This window comes from Oryx dammah, unplaced genomic scaffold, assembly GCF_014754425.2.
Source record: "Oryx dammah isolate SB20612 unplaced genomic scaffold, SCBI_Odam_1.1 HiC_scaffold_10, whole genome shotgun sequence".
Lineage (NCBI taxonomy): Eukaryota > Metazoa > Chordata > Mammalia > Artiodactyla > Bovidae > Oryx > Oryx dammah.
The window spans coordinates 22,925,936-22,940,124 of record NW_024070194.1 but is presented as its reverse complement, the minus strand read 5'-3'; the positions used below and the strand labels follow the sequence as shown (position 1 = coordinate 22,940,124).

At 50.6% G+C, this 14,189-nt stretch overlaps 1 protein-coding gene across 1 annotated transcript; it reads left to right on the top strand.

The window, feature by feature from the left end:
* Positions 1-2,552: 2,552 nt before the first annotated feature.
* Positions 2,553-9,904, top strand: SRXN1 (sulfiredoxin 1). Its single transcript, XM_040247637.1, has 2 exons — positions 2,553-3,000; positions 7,597-9,904. The coding sequence occupies exons 1-2, from the start codon at positions 2,788-2,790 to the stop codon at positions 7,798-7,800; spliced, it is 417 nt and encodes a 138-aa protein (XP_040103571.1). The 5' UTR covers positions 2,553-2,787; the 3' UTR covers positions 7,801-9,904.
* The last annotated feature ends 4,285 nt before the right edge of the window (positions 9,905-14,189 follow it).

The window sequence follows — 14,189 nt, the reverse complement described above, 5'->3', positions numbered from 1 at the left end:
TCCAGAAATCTTAATTATGTGGAAATACAAGTCTTCTTAAGGCTTAAAATTCAATTTTGAGTTGAACCATAGGTATCTCAACATACAGAATTTGTTGCCAGGAGTGGGGGTTCTCACTGGGCAAACTATGATGAAAGATTCAGGACAACTCTCCACTTTTCCATCCCAGGAGCTGTTCCCTCTTTCTTCTTACTTTCTGAAAGGAGGAAGTGGTTCTAAGGGAACAACTTCCCTCTTGATGAAATTCTCTAATTACCAGTAATTTGGGGGCTGAGGGGAAGCCCAAGGTGGCTCAGCAGTAAAGAATCCACTTGCCAGTGTAGGAGACACAAGAGACTCAGGTTTGATCCCTGGGTTGGGAAGACACCCTGGAGAAGGAAATGGCAATGGGCTACAATCCATGGGGGTCACAAAGAGTCAGACATGACTGAGTGAGTGAACACACACATGTGCCAGATTCCTTCCTAAACACTGTGTGTTATTTTCATTTACTCTCCCTGGCAATTGAGAAAGGAAACCAAGATACAGAGAAATTGAGTATCCCACCACAGACACACACACACACACACACATCACACTGGCTAGTCGGTGGTGGAGCCAGGACTTAAATCCATCCCATTCAAGTGACTCCAGATCATATATCTTAAACCATCACCTGCTTCTTCCCTGTTTCCCCTCTCCAGAACCAAGACCACTTTCCAGTATGAATAACCCCTCCTCCAGGAAGTCTTTCCTGGTTCTCCTTCAGCACTCTGGGTGTTGTGATGAAACCTGTCATCTTCCTTGATTATCACTATGTAAGCACTGATTTGGGCTTCCCTAGAGACTTCACTTTCACTTTTCACTTTCATGCATTGGAGAAGGAAACGGCAACCCACTCCAGTGTTCTTGCCTGGAGAATCCCAGGGACAGAGGAGCCTGGTAGGAGGTCATCTATGGGGTCGCACAGAGTTGGATACGACTGAATCGGCTTAGCAGCAGCAGCAGCAGCAGTGGCTCAGTGGTAAAGAATCTCCTTGTAATGCAGGAGATGCGGGTTCAAACCCTGGGTCAGGAAGATCCCCTGGAGGAGGGGATGGCAACCCACTGCATTATTCTTGCCTGGAGAATCCCATGGACAGAGAGCCTGGCAGGCTACAGTCCACAGGGTCGCAGAGTCGACCATGACTGTAGCGACTTAGCACGCACATTGCCCTCTAACAGCCATTATCTCCAAATGTTTTCACAATTCCCTCACTATCATTTTACAAAAGAGAAGGCTGATGCTCTTGCCTCTTGCCTGAGACCACATAGCCAGAGAGTGGCCATTTGGGATCTGAACCCAGGCCAGTCTGTGCCAAAATCTTAATGTTGCCACAGATGCTAAAATACCAGAGATTAAAACCAGGAGCCTCTGCCTGCCTCCCTCTGGCTCCAGAGCACACTGGGTGCTGAACCTGGGATCAAGGGAATAGAGAGCTTTAAACAGAAGAGAGTGGGGATAGCAGTCGGCATGTTTGGACCTAAGTCATGGGCTTCCCTGATAGCTCAGCTGGTAAAAAATCCACCTGCAATCCAGGAGACCTGGGTTCTATCCCTGGGTTGGGAAGATCCCCTGGAGAAAGGAACAGCTACCCACTCCAGTATTCTGGCCTGGAGAATTCCATGGACTCTATAGTCCATGGGGTCGCAAAGAGTTGGACATGACTGGGCGACTTTCACTTCACTTCACATCACCACCACCCCTTGCAGCCTGGGTGTCACGATCTGTAAGCAGGTGTTTAGTGGCCTGAGACTCTGAGCTCAGCATTTCATTTCCAGGGCCCTACCTTGGACAAGTGCTTCAACAACCATGTCAACTTTCTCAAGGCACTGTGGGGATGAAAGCAGTTATTGTGGAGGTTCAGGGCAGTGCCCACACACTGTCAGCACTCTTCTAAAAGGCTCCCTGGGACTTCCCTGGTGGTTCAGTGGCTAGGACTCCACGGGCACAATGCAGGGGCCTGGTCCGGCCATCTCTGGTTGAGGAACTAAATTCCGCATGCTGCAACTAACACCCAAAGCAGCCAAATAAATGTATACAAAATGTTCCCTGGAACCCTGGTTCAGCCACTTACTAGGCCCTTGACCTTGGGGGAAAACCACTTAAACCTCGCTGTGCCTCAGTTTCCTCATCTGTAAAATGGGAATAATAATCATACCTAGCTGGTAGGGTTGTTTGAGGTTTAAATAAGGTAATGTACATGCAAAGTGTTTAGAACAGTGCCTGACACAGCACCACATTCAGCAGATTCCTAGTATTACTGTCTTTGGTATTAGTATCACCTCCGCGGCTATCACCACTAGCGCTCCAAGGGCTGGGCGGCCAAGCTCCGAGTTATGCCGACTCACCCTCGCTGGGCACGTCCGGCCCCCTCTACCCTGTGCCCCCGCCATAGGCCTGAGTCACCCCGGAATGTGCGTCACCCGCGCCCCTCCCACTCCACGACCTGCAGACTCACCCTGAGTCAGCCTGCCCGGCCGCTTCCACTGCCGGGACGCCGCGCGGCGGAGGGCAGGCGGCGAGGCGCCCCCCAGCGGAGGGCCGAAGCCCCGCGCGCGTCGGGCAGCCGGGGGCGAGCGGAGCAGAGGTCCCGCAGGGCCACTCGCTCGTGGGCGGGACCACCCTGGGGCCAGGAGAGGGAGACGCTCCGCGCTCCCCGGCTGCGCCCCCCTCCGCCCGCGCGGAATGGTACGGCCCGGCCGAGGTTAAAGCCCGGGGGTGGAGGTGGCGCGTCCCGCGACGGCCCAGGCGGCGGCGACGGCGGAATGATGGGTCTCCGCGCGGGAGGAGCGCTGGGCAGAGCCGGGGCGGGCCGGGGGGCGCCCGAGGGACCTGGGCCGAGCGGCGGCGCGCAGGGCGGCAGCATCCACTCGGGCTGCATCACCGCCGTGCACAACGTGCCGCTGAGCGTGCTCATCCGGCCTCTGCCGTCTGTGCTGGACCAGGCCAAGGTGCAAAGCCTCGTGGACACGATCCGGGTGAGGCCCCGGGGAAGCCGGCTGCTGGGAAGGCTTCGGAGGAGGGAGGTCGTGCTGGATGCGAGAAGGGTCTAGTTCAGTGTCAGTTGGAACTCAGCCTTTGCTCTGTGACCTTGAGCAAGAGTTTGGGCCTCCCTGGGCCTCTATTTCGTCATGGAGCAAGGAGACTGGAGGAGGTCATTAAAATAACTGTCTCTGACTCCTATAAAGGTAGCACTTGATATGGGCTTCCCTGGTGGCTCCCGGTAAAGAATCTACCTTCAATGCAGGAGACCTGGGTTCCATCCCTGGGTCGGGAAGACCCCCTGGAGGAGGACATGGCAACCCATTCTTGCCTGGAGAATCTCATGGACAGGGGAGCCTGGCAGGCTGCACCCCATAGGGTCACACAGAGTCTGACATGACTGAAGCGACTAAGCAGCAGCAGCTTTTTCATACCAACCCTGTAAGGCAGATAATACTATTGTTCCTCTTACAGACAAGGAAATGAGGCCCAAGAGGATCCAAGCAGCTTGTCCAAGGTCAAGCATTTTAGAAAGTGGCACAGCCTGGCCCCAGTGCCCAGCTGCATGGCCAGCACATAACCTGTGTGGTCACTTCTGGCTGTGGCAGTGGGACTGGGGGTGTCCTGTCTGCTGGGAAGACCTTGTTTGAACTGGAACTGGGAGAGAATGGGGTCAGCCACATCTCAGAGAGAGAGCTCAGGAAGATCGGGATGATCCTGGAGGGAGGGGACATGAGTGTCAGGTTAGGCCTGCGCAGCATCATGTCCGCAGCCCCCAGACCCTCAGAAGTGGCCCCAGGAGACCCCGAGGCCCCACCAAACCTCTCTACTGCTTGCCTGTTGATTCAGTCCTAGAGTTTACACTGCTGCTTCCACTGTCTGGAACTGCTTCTCAGAGAGCCGCAGGGACTGGTCCCTCGCTTGGGTCAGGTGCCTGCCTCCCGGCAGCCCTGGCTTCTCTAGGTCTCCCATTAACCTGAGTAGTTCTCCTTGAAAGCATAATTCAGGATAACGCCTGAGTTATGTTATCCGTGTGTTTGTTGGTGTTTTATTGTCTCCCCTCCCCATCTCATTTGAACTCCAAGGAGCTGGGATTTTGTCTGGTCATAGCACCAGCACGGTGCCTGGCTGTTTGTGATAGATCTGTCCAAGGATACTCTCTCCTACTCCTGGGCCTTTGCACAAGCTTTTCCCCCCCTGCCAGAGACACTCTTTCATCTCTTCTTTACTGTTTCTAACTCCTTCTTGGTCTTCTGTCAGTGTTAGTGTCTTCCTTGACAGCCCCTGTAAGGTTAGGGGCCTCCTGTGGGCCCCCAACCACCTCCATACCTGTCAGCACATCTCTGATCCCGTACAACCAGGGTGTAATGGCCTCAGACACCTGTCTTCCACACCAGCACCATACCTTCTGGGAAGCAAAAACCAGGCCTGGCTTTGCTTATGGCATGTATTACTTTTCTAGGGCTACTGTAACAAATTCCAGAAACTTAGTGACTTAAAGCCAAGATTTTATTACTTTATAGTTCTATAGTTCAGAAGTCCAGAATGGGTCTCCTGGGCTAAAATCAAGGTATCAGCAGGGCTGCATTCTTTTCTGGGGCCTCTGGGGGAGAATTCATATTCTTGTCTTTCCCAGCTTCTAGAGGCCACCCACATTTTTGGCTCATGACCTCTTTCCTCCACCTCGGAAGCCAGCAACATTAGATCTCCTCTTGCTCCTCTCTGTTCCATGTTTAAGGTCTCTGGTGATTACTTTTGGCCCATCTGGACAACCCAGGATAATATCCCCATCTCAAAATTTTTAACTTAATACCCTTAATTCCAAGGGAAAGTTCCTATCCCTTGGGAGTAACATATTCACAGGTTCCGGAGATTAGGATGTGGACATCTTTGGGGGCCGTTATCCTGCCCACCCATCATCACAACCCTGACACCTGGCACAAGGCTTGCCTGGCACAACTGTCTCTCTTTGCTGCTGAACTGTCAGGCAGGCTGCGCTCCACACCTAACTTATATCAGCTTCCCAACTTCATCAACAGCCTATGGGGTATCTATTCCCATCTTACAGATAAGGAGCAGTGTCCACTGGCAAGGTTCCTTGCTTACACCTCCCTCCCTACCCAATCACCTTCCTCCGCCCTCCAGCTGCTCTGTGGAGGAGCTGGGATTTAAATTAAGGTTTGCCTTGTGCAAGAGCCTCAGCTCATAACTGCTGGGCCTTACTGCTTAATAATAACTTCTGGGATAAATGGAAAAATGAATCCATCAATGCAGCCTAAGAAGAGACCGCTTTAGGGCCAGTGTGGGAGGCCTTCTAGCAACTCACTTAATTCCATCTCCCCCTACTCCATCCCACCCTGCCCCAGACTTTCCCTATGTAGAGGTCCACCCACTCTCCATCTGGCTACTCAGGCCCTGAACAGGAAGTCAGCTTAGATTCTCTTCTTCCTCTTCTCACATTCACCCCTCCCCTGGGATCTGCCCCCTGAACATGTTGCAAACCTGTCCACCTCTCCCTGTCCTCTCAACGCCCTCACCTAGGAAAGCCTCTTCTGCTACATACCTGCTGGGGACTCGCCTCTGTCCTCCCTGCTTTTGTCTTTGTCCACCTCACCAAGGCTGCTTTCTCATCACACCTTTCTAGAATGTCCCTCATATCATGTCACCCTCTCCTGTTTAAAACACTCTAGGACCTGAGAGGTGTAAACTTCCATTTATAAAATAAATGAGTCATGTATGAAATATGCAGTGTTGGGAAGATAGTAAAAAACTACATAATATCTTTGTATGTTGATGAATGGTAACTGGACTCAATCATGGTGATCATTTTGAAATGTATCAGTTCAGTTCAGTTGCTCAGTCGTGTCCGACTCTTTGCGACCCCATGAATCGCAGCACACCAGGCCTCCCTGTCCATCACCAACTCCCGGAGTTCACTCAGACTCACATCCATCGAGTTAGTGATGCCATCCAGCCATCTCATCCTCTGTCATCCCCTTCTCCTCCTGCCCCCAATCCCTCCGAGCATCAGAGTCTTTTCCAATGAGTCAGTTCTTCGCATGAGGTGGCCAAAGTACTGGAGTTTCAGCTTTAGCATCATTCCTGCCAACCAGAAACTAACATAGTGGTGTACATCAATTATACTTCAAAAACAAACAAACTCGTAGAAAAAGAGGCCAGATTTGTGATTACCAGAGGTAGGGGAGGGAGGGAGAGAGTAAAGAGAAGGAAAATTGTATGCAGTTGGTCACAAGGCACTAACTTCAATTATAAGATAAATAAGTACCAGGGATGTAAGTACAACATGATAAATATAATAAACACTGTTGTGCATTATATATGAAAGTTGTTTAGAGAGTAAGTCCTAAGAGCTTTCATCACAAGGAGGCTTCCCTGGTGGCTCAGATGGTAAAGAATCTGCCTGCAGTGCAGGAGGCCTGAGTTCAATCCGTTGGTTGGGAAGATCCCCTGGAGAGGGGAATGGTAACCCAGTATTCTTGCCTGGAGAATTCCATGGACAGAGGAGCCTGGTGGGCTACAGTCCATGGGGTTGCAAAGAGAGAGACTAATACAACTGAGAGACTAACCCTTTAGTCACAAGGGAAAAAAGTTTATTTCCTTAATTTTGTACGTATATGAGATGATGGATGTTCACTGAACTTATTACAGTCATCATTTCATGATGTTTTAAGTCAAATCATTATATTTATACGTTTAGCTTATACAGTGCTGTACACCAATTGTATCTCAATAAAACCTTTCTGGCCTCTTCTGTTCCATAGACCCCTGTGGAACAGACCCCTGTCTCTTCTGGTTACACTGGCCTCTTTGCCATGCCTGCAATACAGTGAGCTTGTTCTGGCCTCAGGCATTTTGCATTTGCTATTCCCTCTGCCTGGAATGCCCTTCCCACGGGTAATACACACTGTATTACCGAGCCGACTCCATGTGCTAAGTGTTGTTTGAAGCACTGTATATCTGTTAACTCATTAAACCCAACAGTTCTATGAGGTGGTTGTGTCATCTTCATCCCTATCTGGGGCAACTGAGGCACAAATATGAATTGCCAAAGGTCACAGAGCAATTAAGTAGTGGAGCTGAGATTTGAACTTGGCAGTCAGGCTCTTTCTCTAAAGATTCCACCTCTCTGTCTTCCCCAGGGGAGTTCTCTGTGTTCAGGTCTTTGCTTCATTGTCCCCCCATCGTTGTCATGACAACCTGTGTTATTGTCTTCATAGCATTTATCACTCTAGCAGCCATGTGCCCCATGATGGCAGGGGCTGTGTCTGTACCTTATTCCCAGAGTCTAGAACAGTGCCAGGTAATATATACGTGGTGTGATAAACAGTTAACAACCTGGGGGTGGGAAGAAGCCCTGATTTGTAGTATCTGCCAATTGGTGTAAATACTCTTACCATGACTGATTTTCATGCTACCAAGGTCAATGAGCTCACAAAACTGACCATATAACTGTTGCCTTTCACAAACCAGCGTGAGCACCTGGAGGAGTTCAGCCCAGGTTAACAAAGTCTGCTTTGCAAACTGTCCAACACGGTGCCACACTCATTCACCCTATGTCCTCTTGTCTCCAGGAGAATCCAGACAGCGTTCCCCCGATCGACGTCCTCTGGATCAAAGGGGCCCAGGGCGGTGACTACTTCTACTCCTTTGGGGGCTGCCACCGGTATGCAGCCTACCAGCAGCTTCAGCGAGAGACCATCCCCGCCAAGCTTGTCCAATCCACCCTCTCAGACCTAAGGGTGTACCTGGGCGCTTCCACACCAGACTTGCAGTAGCAGCCTCTTTGACACTTGCCACCACTAGCAGGAACCTGGAAGACACCTGGCCTCCAGTGGACTAGCCCACACAAAGGTGTAGCAGGAGTGCATTCTGTTTGTGTGTGGCAGGTGGGTCTGGCTTGAAGCACCCTCTTAGCTAGCTGCAAGACCTTGGACTCATGACTGAACAGTGTGGGAGCCCCACTTCCCACCTTGGGGAAAATGGGGTCCTATGTTTGCTCTTGAAGGATTATTGAGAGCTGAAATAAGAAAGGAGATGGATTTGGAGAGTCATATGCTACTGGCTCCAGACTCCCAAGGACAAAGATCCTTCTGCATTTCAGTCCTTGTATTATATCATGTGAATTCACTCATCTGCAAGTGAAGGAAAACCTAGGTTACAGTGACTTAAACAAAGTGAAGTTTGCTTTTCCACATAGCGTGAATTCTGAAGACAGCTGGCTAATGGTACTGGTTAAACCACTCAGCAATGTTAGGGCACACGTCTCTGATCCTTTCAGCCTTTCCCTCATTGCTTGTCACTTCACAGTCACAAGATGGCTGCTGTACCTCCAGCAATCATGGCTATGTCCAAGGAAGAAGGGCGTCAGGGAGGAGAAAGGGCCCAGCCAGCTGGATCCATCAGCTTCTATCAAAAATTCAGGACTTTTCCAGAGGCCTGTTTCCTGCTCTCTTCCCCTGTATATTTCTACTTAGATCTCCTTGGCGTAAACCAGGTACAGTAGCCACCCCAACTCAAAGAAAGCTAAGACAGCAGGAACACAATTATCACAGTTGAGTAGATCAATCATATCCCAGCTCCTAGAACTGTCACACAGCCTCCTAAAAAATATTGGAATCCCATTGCCAAGAGAGAAATGAGAAATTGTGTATCAGTTAGCCTTTGCTAAGAAACAAACAATTCCCAAACTTGGCAGCTAAAAACAAGTTTATTTGTCTACAATTCTGTGGGTTAGCAATTTGGGCTGGACTCATCTGGGCAGTTCTACTGATCTTGCCTGAGGTCACTCATGGGGTTGTATGCAAATCAACTGTCACCCAAAATGGCCTGCATGATCTCAAATAGCCTGACTCCCTTGTCTGGGCAGTAGATGGGCTGTTGGCTGGGTGACATGGTTCTCCTCCAGGTGGCCACTCCATCAGATAGTTCAGGCTTATTCTCACAATGGCATCAGGGCGGAGAGGAAGAGAGAGAGAGAGAAGTGGGGCATGCATGGGGGGGAGGAAGAGTGAGAAAGATGGAGAGAGAGGAGAAGCTGCAAGGCTTTTTTGAGTTCTAGGCCAGAACTGGTGTAACATCACTTCTGCTAAGTCCTTTTGGTCACAGCACATCACAAGTTTGGCTCATATTCAAGAGCTGGGGAAACAGACTATACCTCATGGAGAAACTACAAATGATTTGTAGCATTTTTTCTATCTATCACAAATGACTTTGGATAGCAAATAACAGTGTTTCTTTGTTTCTTTCTTGCATGGGGCCTTGCTCTGTCCAGGCTGAAGTCACTAAGACATTGTCCTGGCCCTGCAGAGGGGAAGAAGTGAGGGGCGATGGATGGGTCTCTCCTAGGGCTGGGCCCACTCTGGGAGGGCCCTCAATATCTGTACTCTGGTAGGTTAGGGCAGGTAGGCCAGGTAAGACACTCCAAAGGAGCTTCTGAAATTCTGTAGTCCTGCGGGGAAGGTAAGAGGCAGAGGAAGAGTGCAGAGTGAGGTGGACCTTACTCTTACTGCCCTGCTGAGGGAACTCCATCACGTGGCATTTTCAAATGCCATTTTCATTTTCTCCAGCTCAGTAATGAAGACAGCAGCTTTCCCACCCATTCTCTGTCCCAGGGATTGATGACTGAGGTGACCAATGGAACTTAAAAGGGATGTAGTCTTAAATGCAGTGTGATATCCTGGATTGGAACTTGGAACAACAGCAACAAAAGGACATTGATGGAAAAACTGGGAATCTGAAGAAGGTCTGGATTTTAGTTAATTTATACAAACGTTGATATTGGGATAGGCTGGGTGTGGAGTATATGGGAACTCTGTACTGTATTTACAACTTTTCTGTTAATCAAAAATCACTTCCAAATAAAAGTTTATTTAATAAAAAGAGAGGGGTAATTACCTTAAACCAATGGTTCTGGTTCACAAAATAGGTTTGCTGAATCACAGATGATCAGACTGCACCCCCAGAGTTGCTGATTCAGAAGGGGGTGGAGCCTAAGATGCTTTTCCAAGTTCCCAGGTGATGTTGATGCTGCTGATCAGGGACCACAAGCTGAGAACCACTGATCTAGACTGTGTTGCTTTTTTTCAAGTATGGTGACAGCCCTTCACCTCCAATGGAGAAGAAGGAGTTGGGTCCCAGGAGATCCATGTTTTGGAACTAGCCTGTGTACCCACTCCATATGACATTGGACAAGCCCGTTCCTGGGGCTTGTTCCAAGTTGTCTAATGGACTGTCTACCCTGAGGTTTGTAGTGGCAGTTGGGGGCGGGGCGGAGGGTAGCTAAGGACATACTTTATAAGCTGCCGTCAGGACTTGCTGCTTCTCATGTGAGACACCCATCTGCACCCACTGAGTAGCAGAGTGGTTACCCCTTCGTGGAACGATTTCCCTTCCTACAGATAAGGCCCAAGCAGGCAGCGCTAGGGGTACTACTGGGCACTGAAAGGAAGCTGCAGAGCAGACTTGGAGCGGGAGGGACCGCTGGTTCTTAAGAAGAGGTGCTGGAAAAAAAAAAAGAAGAAGAAGAAGAGGTGCTGGGCTTCGAAGCCTGAAACCTCCTGCTCTCAGTGGAGACTAAGAGCTGCATTTCCTGCTTGGGCCAGCAGATGGCGCTGCTTTCTGGCTGCCCGAGCGGCGCTGGGCCTTCGATCTACAGAATAACTGCTGTGAGAAGAGGGTCTGACTGTGAGGGATGCCCATAGATTGCCCAGAGAAGCCAGGGCTTCAGGCAGGAGAAGGAGACCTGGCTGGGAGTTTGGAGTTTCAGGTTTACTTACCCTTGTCGGATCTTGGTCTTTGGCCCTGAACACATCATGGCGTCTCCAGGCCTGTCATAGATTAGGGTCTCTACACCGGGTGTGCTGGGCCAATTTATCTCAAACTCACCTCCTGCAAGAAGCTTCCAGATCCTCCAGGCTGAGCTCCATGCCTCTTCTGGGCTCCCCCTGATCCAAAAATGTGTCCCCTCCCCAAACAAACCACTGCCCCAGGGAACTTGGGTCCAGTGAAAGGCAGTGTATAAAGAAAGCGAAGTCGCTCAGTTGTGTCTGACTCTGTGACCTCATGGGCTGTAGCTTAACACGCTCCTCTGTCCATGGGCTTTTTCAGACAAGAGTACTGGAGTAGGTTGCCATTTCCTTCTCCAGAGGATTTTCCTGACTCAAGGATAGACTCTGAGTCTCCCACATTATAGGCAGATGCTTTATTGTCTGAGCTACCAGGGTAGTCAGCAAACATGTAGGGACCTCTTATTTCCTGTACTGCCCTGGAACAAACCCCTTTCACCATGGTAGACTTTTTAAATGTTTTATTTTCACAAGATAAATGTGTGTATATTTACCTTTTAAACATGAAGATAGCAAAATGCTAAATAATTAATATTAACAGAGTAAAATATGAGAGGCAAGCTGATATCCACCACGACTCCTAATCCTGGTTGTCCCTTTGCCCTCTCTGTTTGTAGAGATAAACACCTTCATGAATTTGGCATATTCCCTTCCAGACCTTTTTCTAATTTAGTAGGGGTGTGTGTGTGTGAGTATACAATGTTCTTCTTTTTTACTTAATTTTGCAGGTCATATTTCTTCGCTAGTGATGTGCCTTAGTCCTCCACCCCATGAGTGCCTTTGTTCTTCTCCCAGAGTCTCCCTCATTCTAGTTGCTTCTTGAAAGTGAAAAAAGCAAAGTGAAAATGTTAGTTGCTCAGTCGTGTCTGCCTCTTTGCAACCTCATGGACTGAAGCCCACCAGGCTTCTCTGTCCATGGAATTCTCCAGGCAAGAATACTGGAGTGGGTAGCTATTCCCTTCTAAGAGGGATCTTCCCGATTCAGGGTTCGAACCTGGGTCTCTCATATTGAGGGCAGATTCTTCACCATCTGAGCCACCAGGGAAACCCCCCGGTTGATTCTCAGAGGGGCCTTTCTTATCACTGTGTCCCCTCTCCCATCATTCTATAACCACACTAGGTTTTATTTTCTTCACGGCATTTATCACACTTCCCGAAATTATCTTTCGTATCTGTTTATGACTGTCTCATCCACTAGAATGTAAGTTCTTGAGGCAGGACTTGATCTGTCCTTTGACTGTAGGCCCAGTGCCAAGAACTGCCTGACAGAGGCTTCCCTGGTGGTCCACTGGTTGGGAGTCCAATGTGGAGGACTCAAGTTCAATTCCTAGTCATGGAACTATAATCCCTATGCCACAGGGCAACTAAGCCCCCTCACCACAACTAGAGATGCCACAACCAAGAACTGACAGAGCCAAAAATAAATAAATATTTTTTAAAGCTGCCTGACACATAAATGTTCAATAAAAATGCTAAGTGAGTAAAGTCCATATAGGTCTAGCTCATTCTTTTCATTGCTGCTTGGTGTTCCAGGGTCTGCATATAACCATGTATTAGTCATTCTGTTAATGACTCTGAGGGGTTACTGTTATTTGCTGCTATAAACGCTTTCTGCCATCATGCTCTGCGCTCAATCAGCTTTGTACACAGGAGTGGCACGGCCTGGCCTGTGCATGGGTGTTGGCTAATTGCTCTCCAGAGTGGCTGTTCCAAGTGCCTTTCCCTGAGTTTGGGGTAAGGGTGGCGGGGGTGGGGGGGTGAGCTTTCTGTCCCTGCACTCCAGCCGGTATTTCTTAACCTGTTTTGGATGGTGAACACAGTTGAGAATCTGAAAGACAGCCATGAGCTCCTTCTCCAGAAACACACACAAATCTGAGGATTTCTGAGGATGCCTGGATTTAAAGGTCTTATCCCCCAGGCTCTGGATCCAGTGTTTAGAATCCTAGTTGTTTCATTGCATGGCCAGGAATGAATGAGGCACACACAGATAGGGGTGTGAACAAATGAATAAATGGGCTCTAGTTTTGTGAGGGTAGATAAAAGTGCTCAGACCCTGATCTGTCTCCAGTCAGAAAAAAACAGCTATGTGGGAGGTTGGGGGGGGCGGCGTCCAGCCCTGCTCTATCTTGGACCCTGAGAACCAGATCCAAAGGCTCTCTAGACTAGGTCTGGGTGGCTCCACTTGTCAGCCCCGGCAAGAGGTGGGCCAAATCTGGCATCCAGGGTCAAAGCTGGGAACCAGAGAGAGGCCTTGAGTCCCTTGGGCCAGATAAGGACACCGCAAGGCGTTCCCCGCTGCCTCCCACCCAAACCATATTTGCTCCAGTGTTCTCAGGCAGCCTTTGGGGTTCGAATCCCACCTCTAGCTCTTCCTCAGAGCAGGAACGTAGCGGGTGCTCGTTACAGAAAGGCTCCACCGTCAGCACCTCCATACTTGATGCAGCCGTCCCAAGAGCTGGACAGAGAGGAAATGATCTTCCTTGTTGGACAGAGGGGTAAACTGAGGCCCGAAGCGAGGGGGGAGCCGGGTTAGTCGACCGCACACAGGGACCCCCGCCCCGTCCCCGCCGGCCCATCCGCCCCGCCCTCCCCGCCGGCCTCTTCCCCGGGCCTGACCCCCGGCGCTGCCTGACAGATGACCTCAGCTGCCGCCAATCCATTGGTTCCAGCTCCCGGGGGGAGCGCAGAACAAAGCGCGCTTTGTGGTGGGGCCGTCCCCTCCCCCGGCGCGCCGCCGCCGGGACCCCCTCCGGAACTCCGCGCGACGCCCCCCGGCCGACAGCCGTGTAATGTCTTCCAGGCCCGCGCGGCTCCTCGCAGAGCCCCCGGAGCCGCGCTCGCCTCCCCCGCCCGCCCGATGGGGCTCCCCGGGCGGCGGGATGGGCGGGGGGCGCCCCCAGCGGGAGGTCGCGAGGGCCGCCCACCTGTCCGCGGGGAGGGAGCGGGAGGGCGCGAGGCACCAGCCCCAGTGGTCCCGGCTGTGGACGCCAGGCAGGTGCTGCCCGCTGACAAGCTGAGTGCTGCCACACTGGGTGGAAAGTGTAGGAGACTGCGTTACTATTATTGTTATTGTTGCCATTACTATTATTGTTAAGTATTTTGTGATTGTGAGGGGGAGTCGCTTTCACAGACATAGGTTTGCATCTTGGCTTTGCCACCTGTTGGCCATGGAACCTTCGTGAGCGCGTTCACCTCTCAGAACAGCAGCGATAGTAGCCAGCATTACTTGAGCACCTACTTTGTGCCAGACCCTAAGTGCAAAGGCTTTGTGCCAGACCCTAAGTGCAAAGGCTTTGTGCTGTGCTTAGTCACTCAGTCGC

Excerpts from the sequence above, each read along its gene's own strand:
- SRXN1 (XM_040247637.1), top strand. The coding sequence starts at position 2,788 with ATGATGGGTCTCCGCGCGGGAGGAGCGCTGGGCAGAGCCGGGGCGGGC. Across the intron at positions 3,001-7,596 it reads GCCTCGTGGACACGATCCGG|GAGAATCCAGACAGCGTTCC; the intron begins GTGAGGCCCCGG and ends TCTTGTCTCCAG.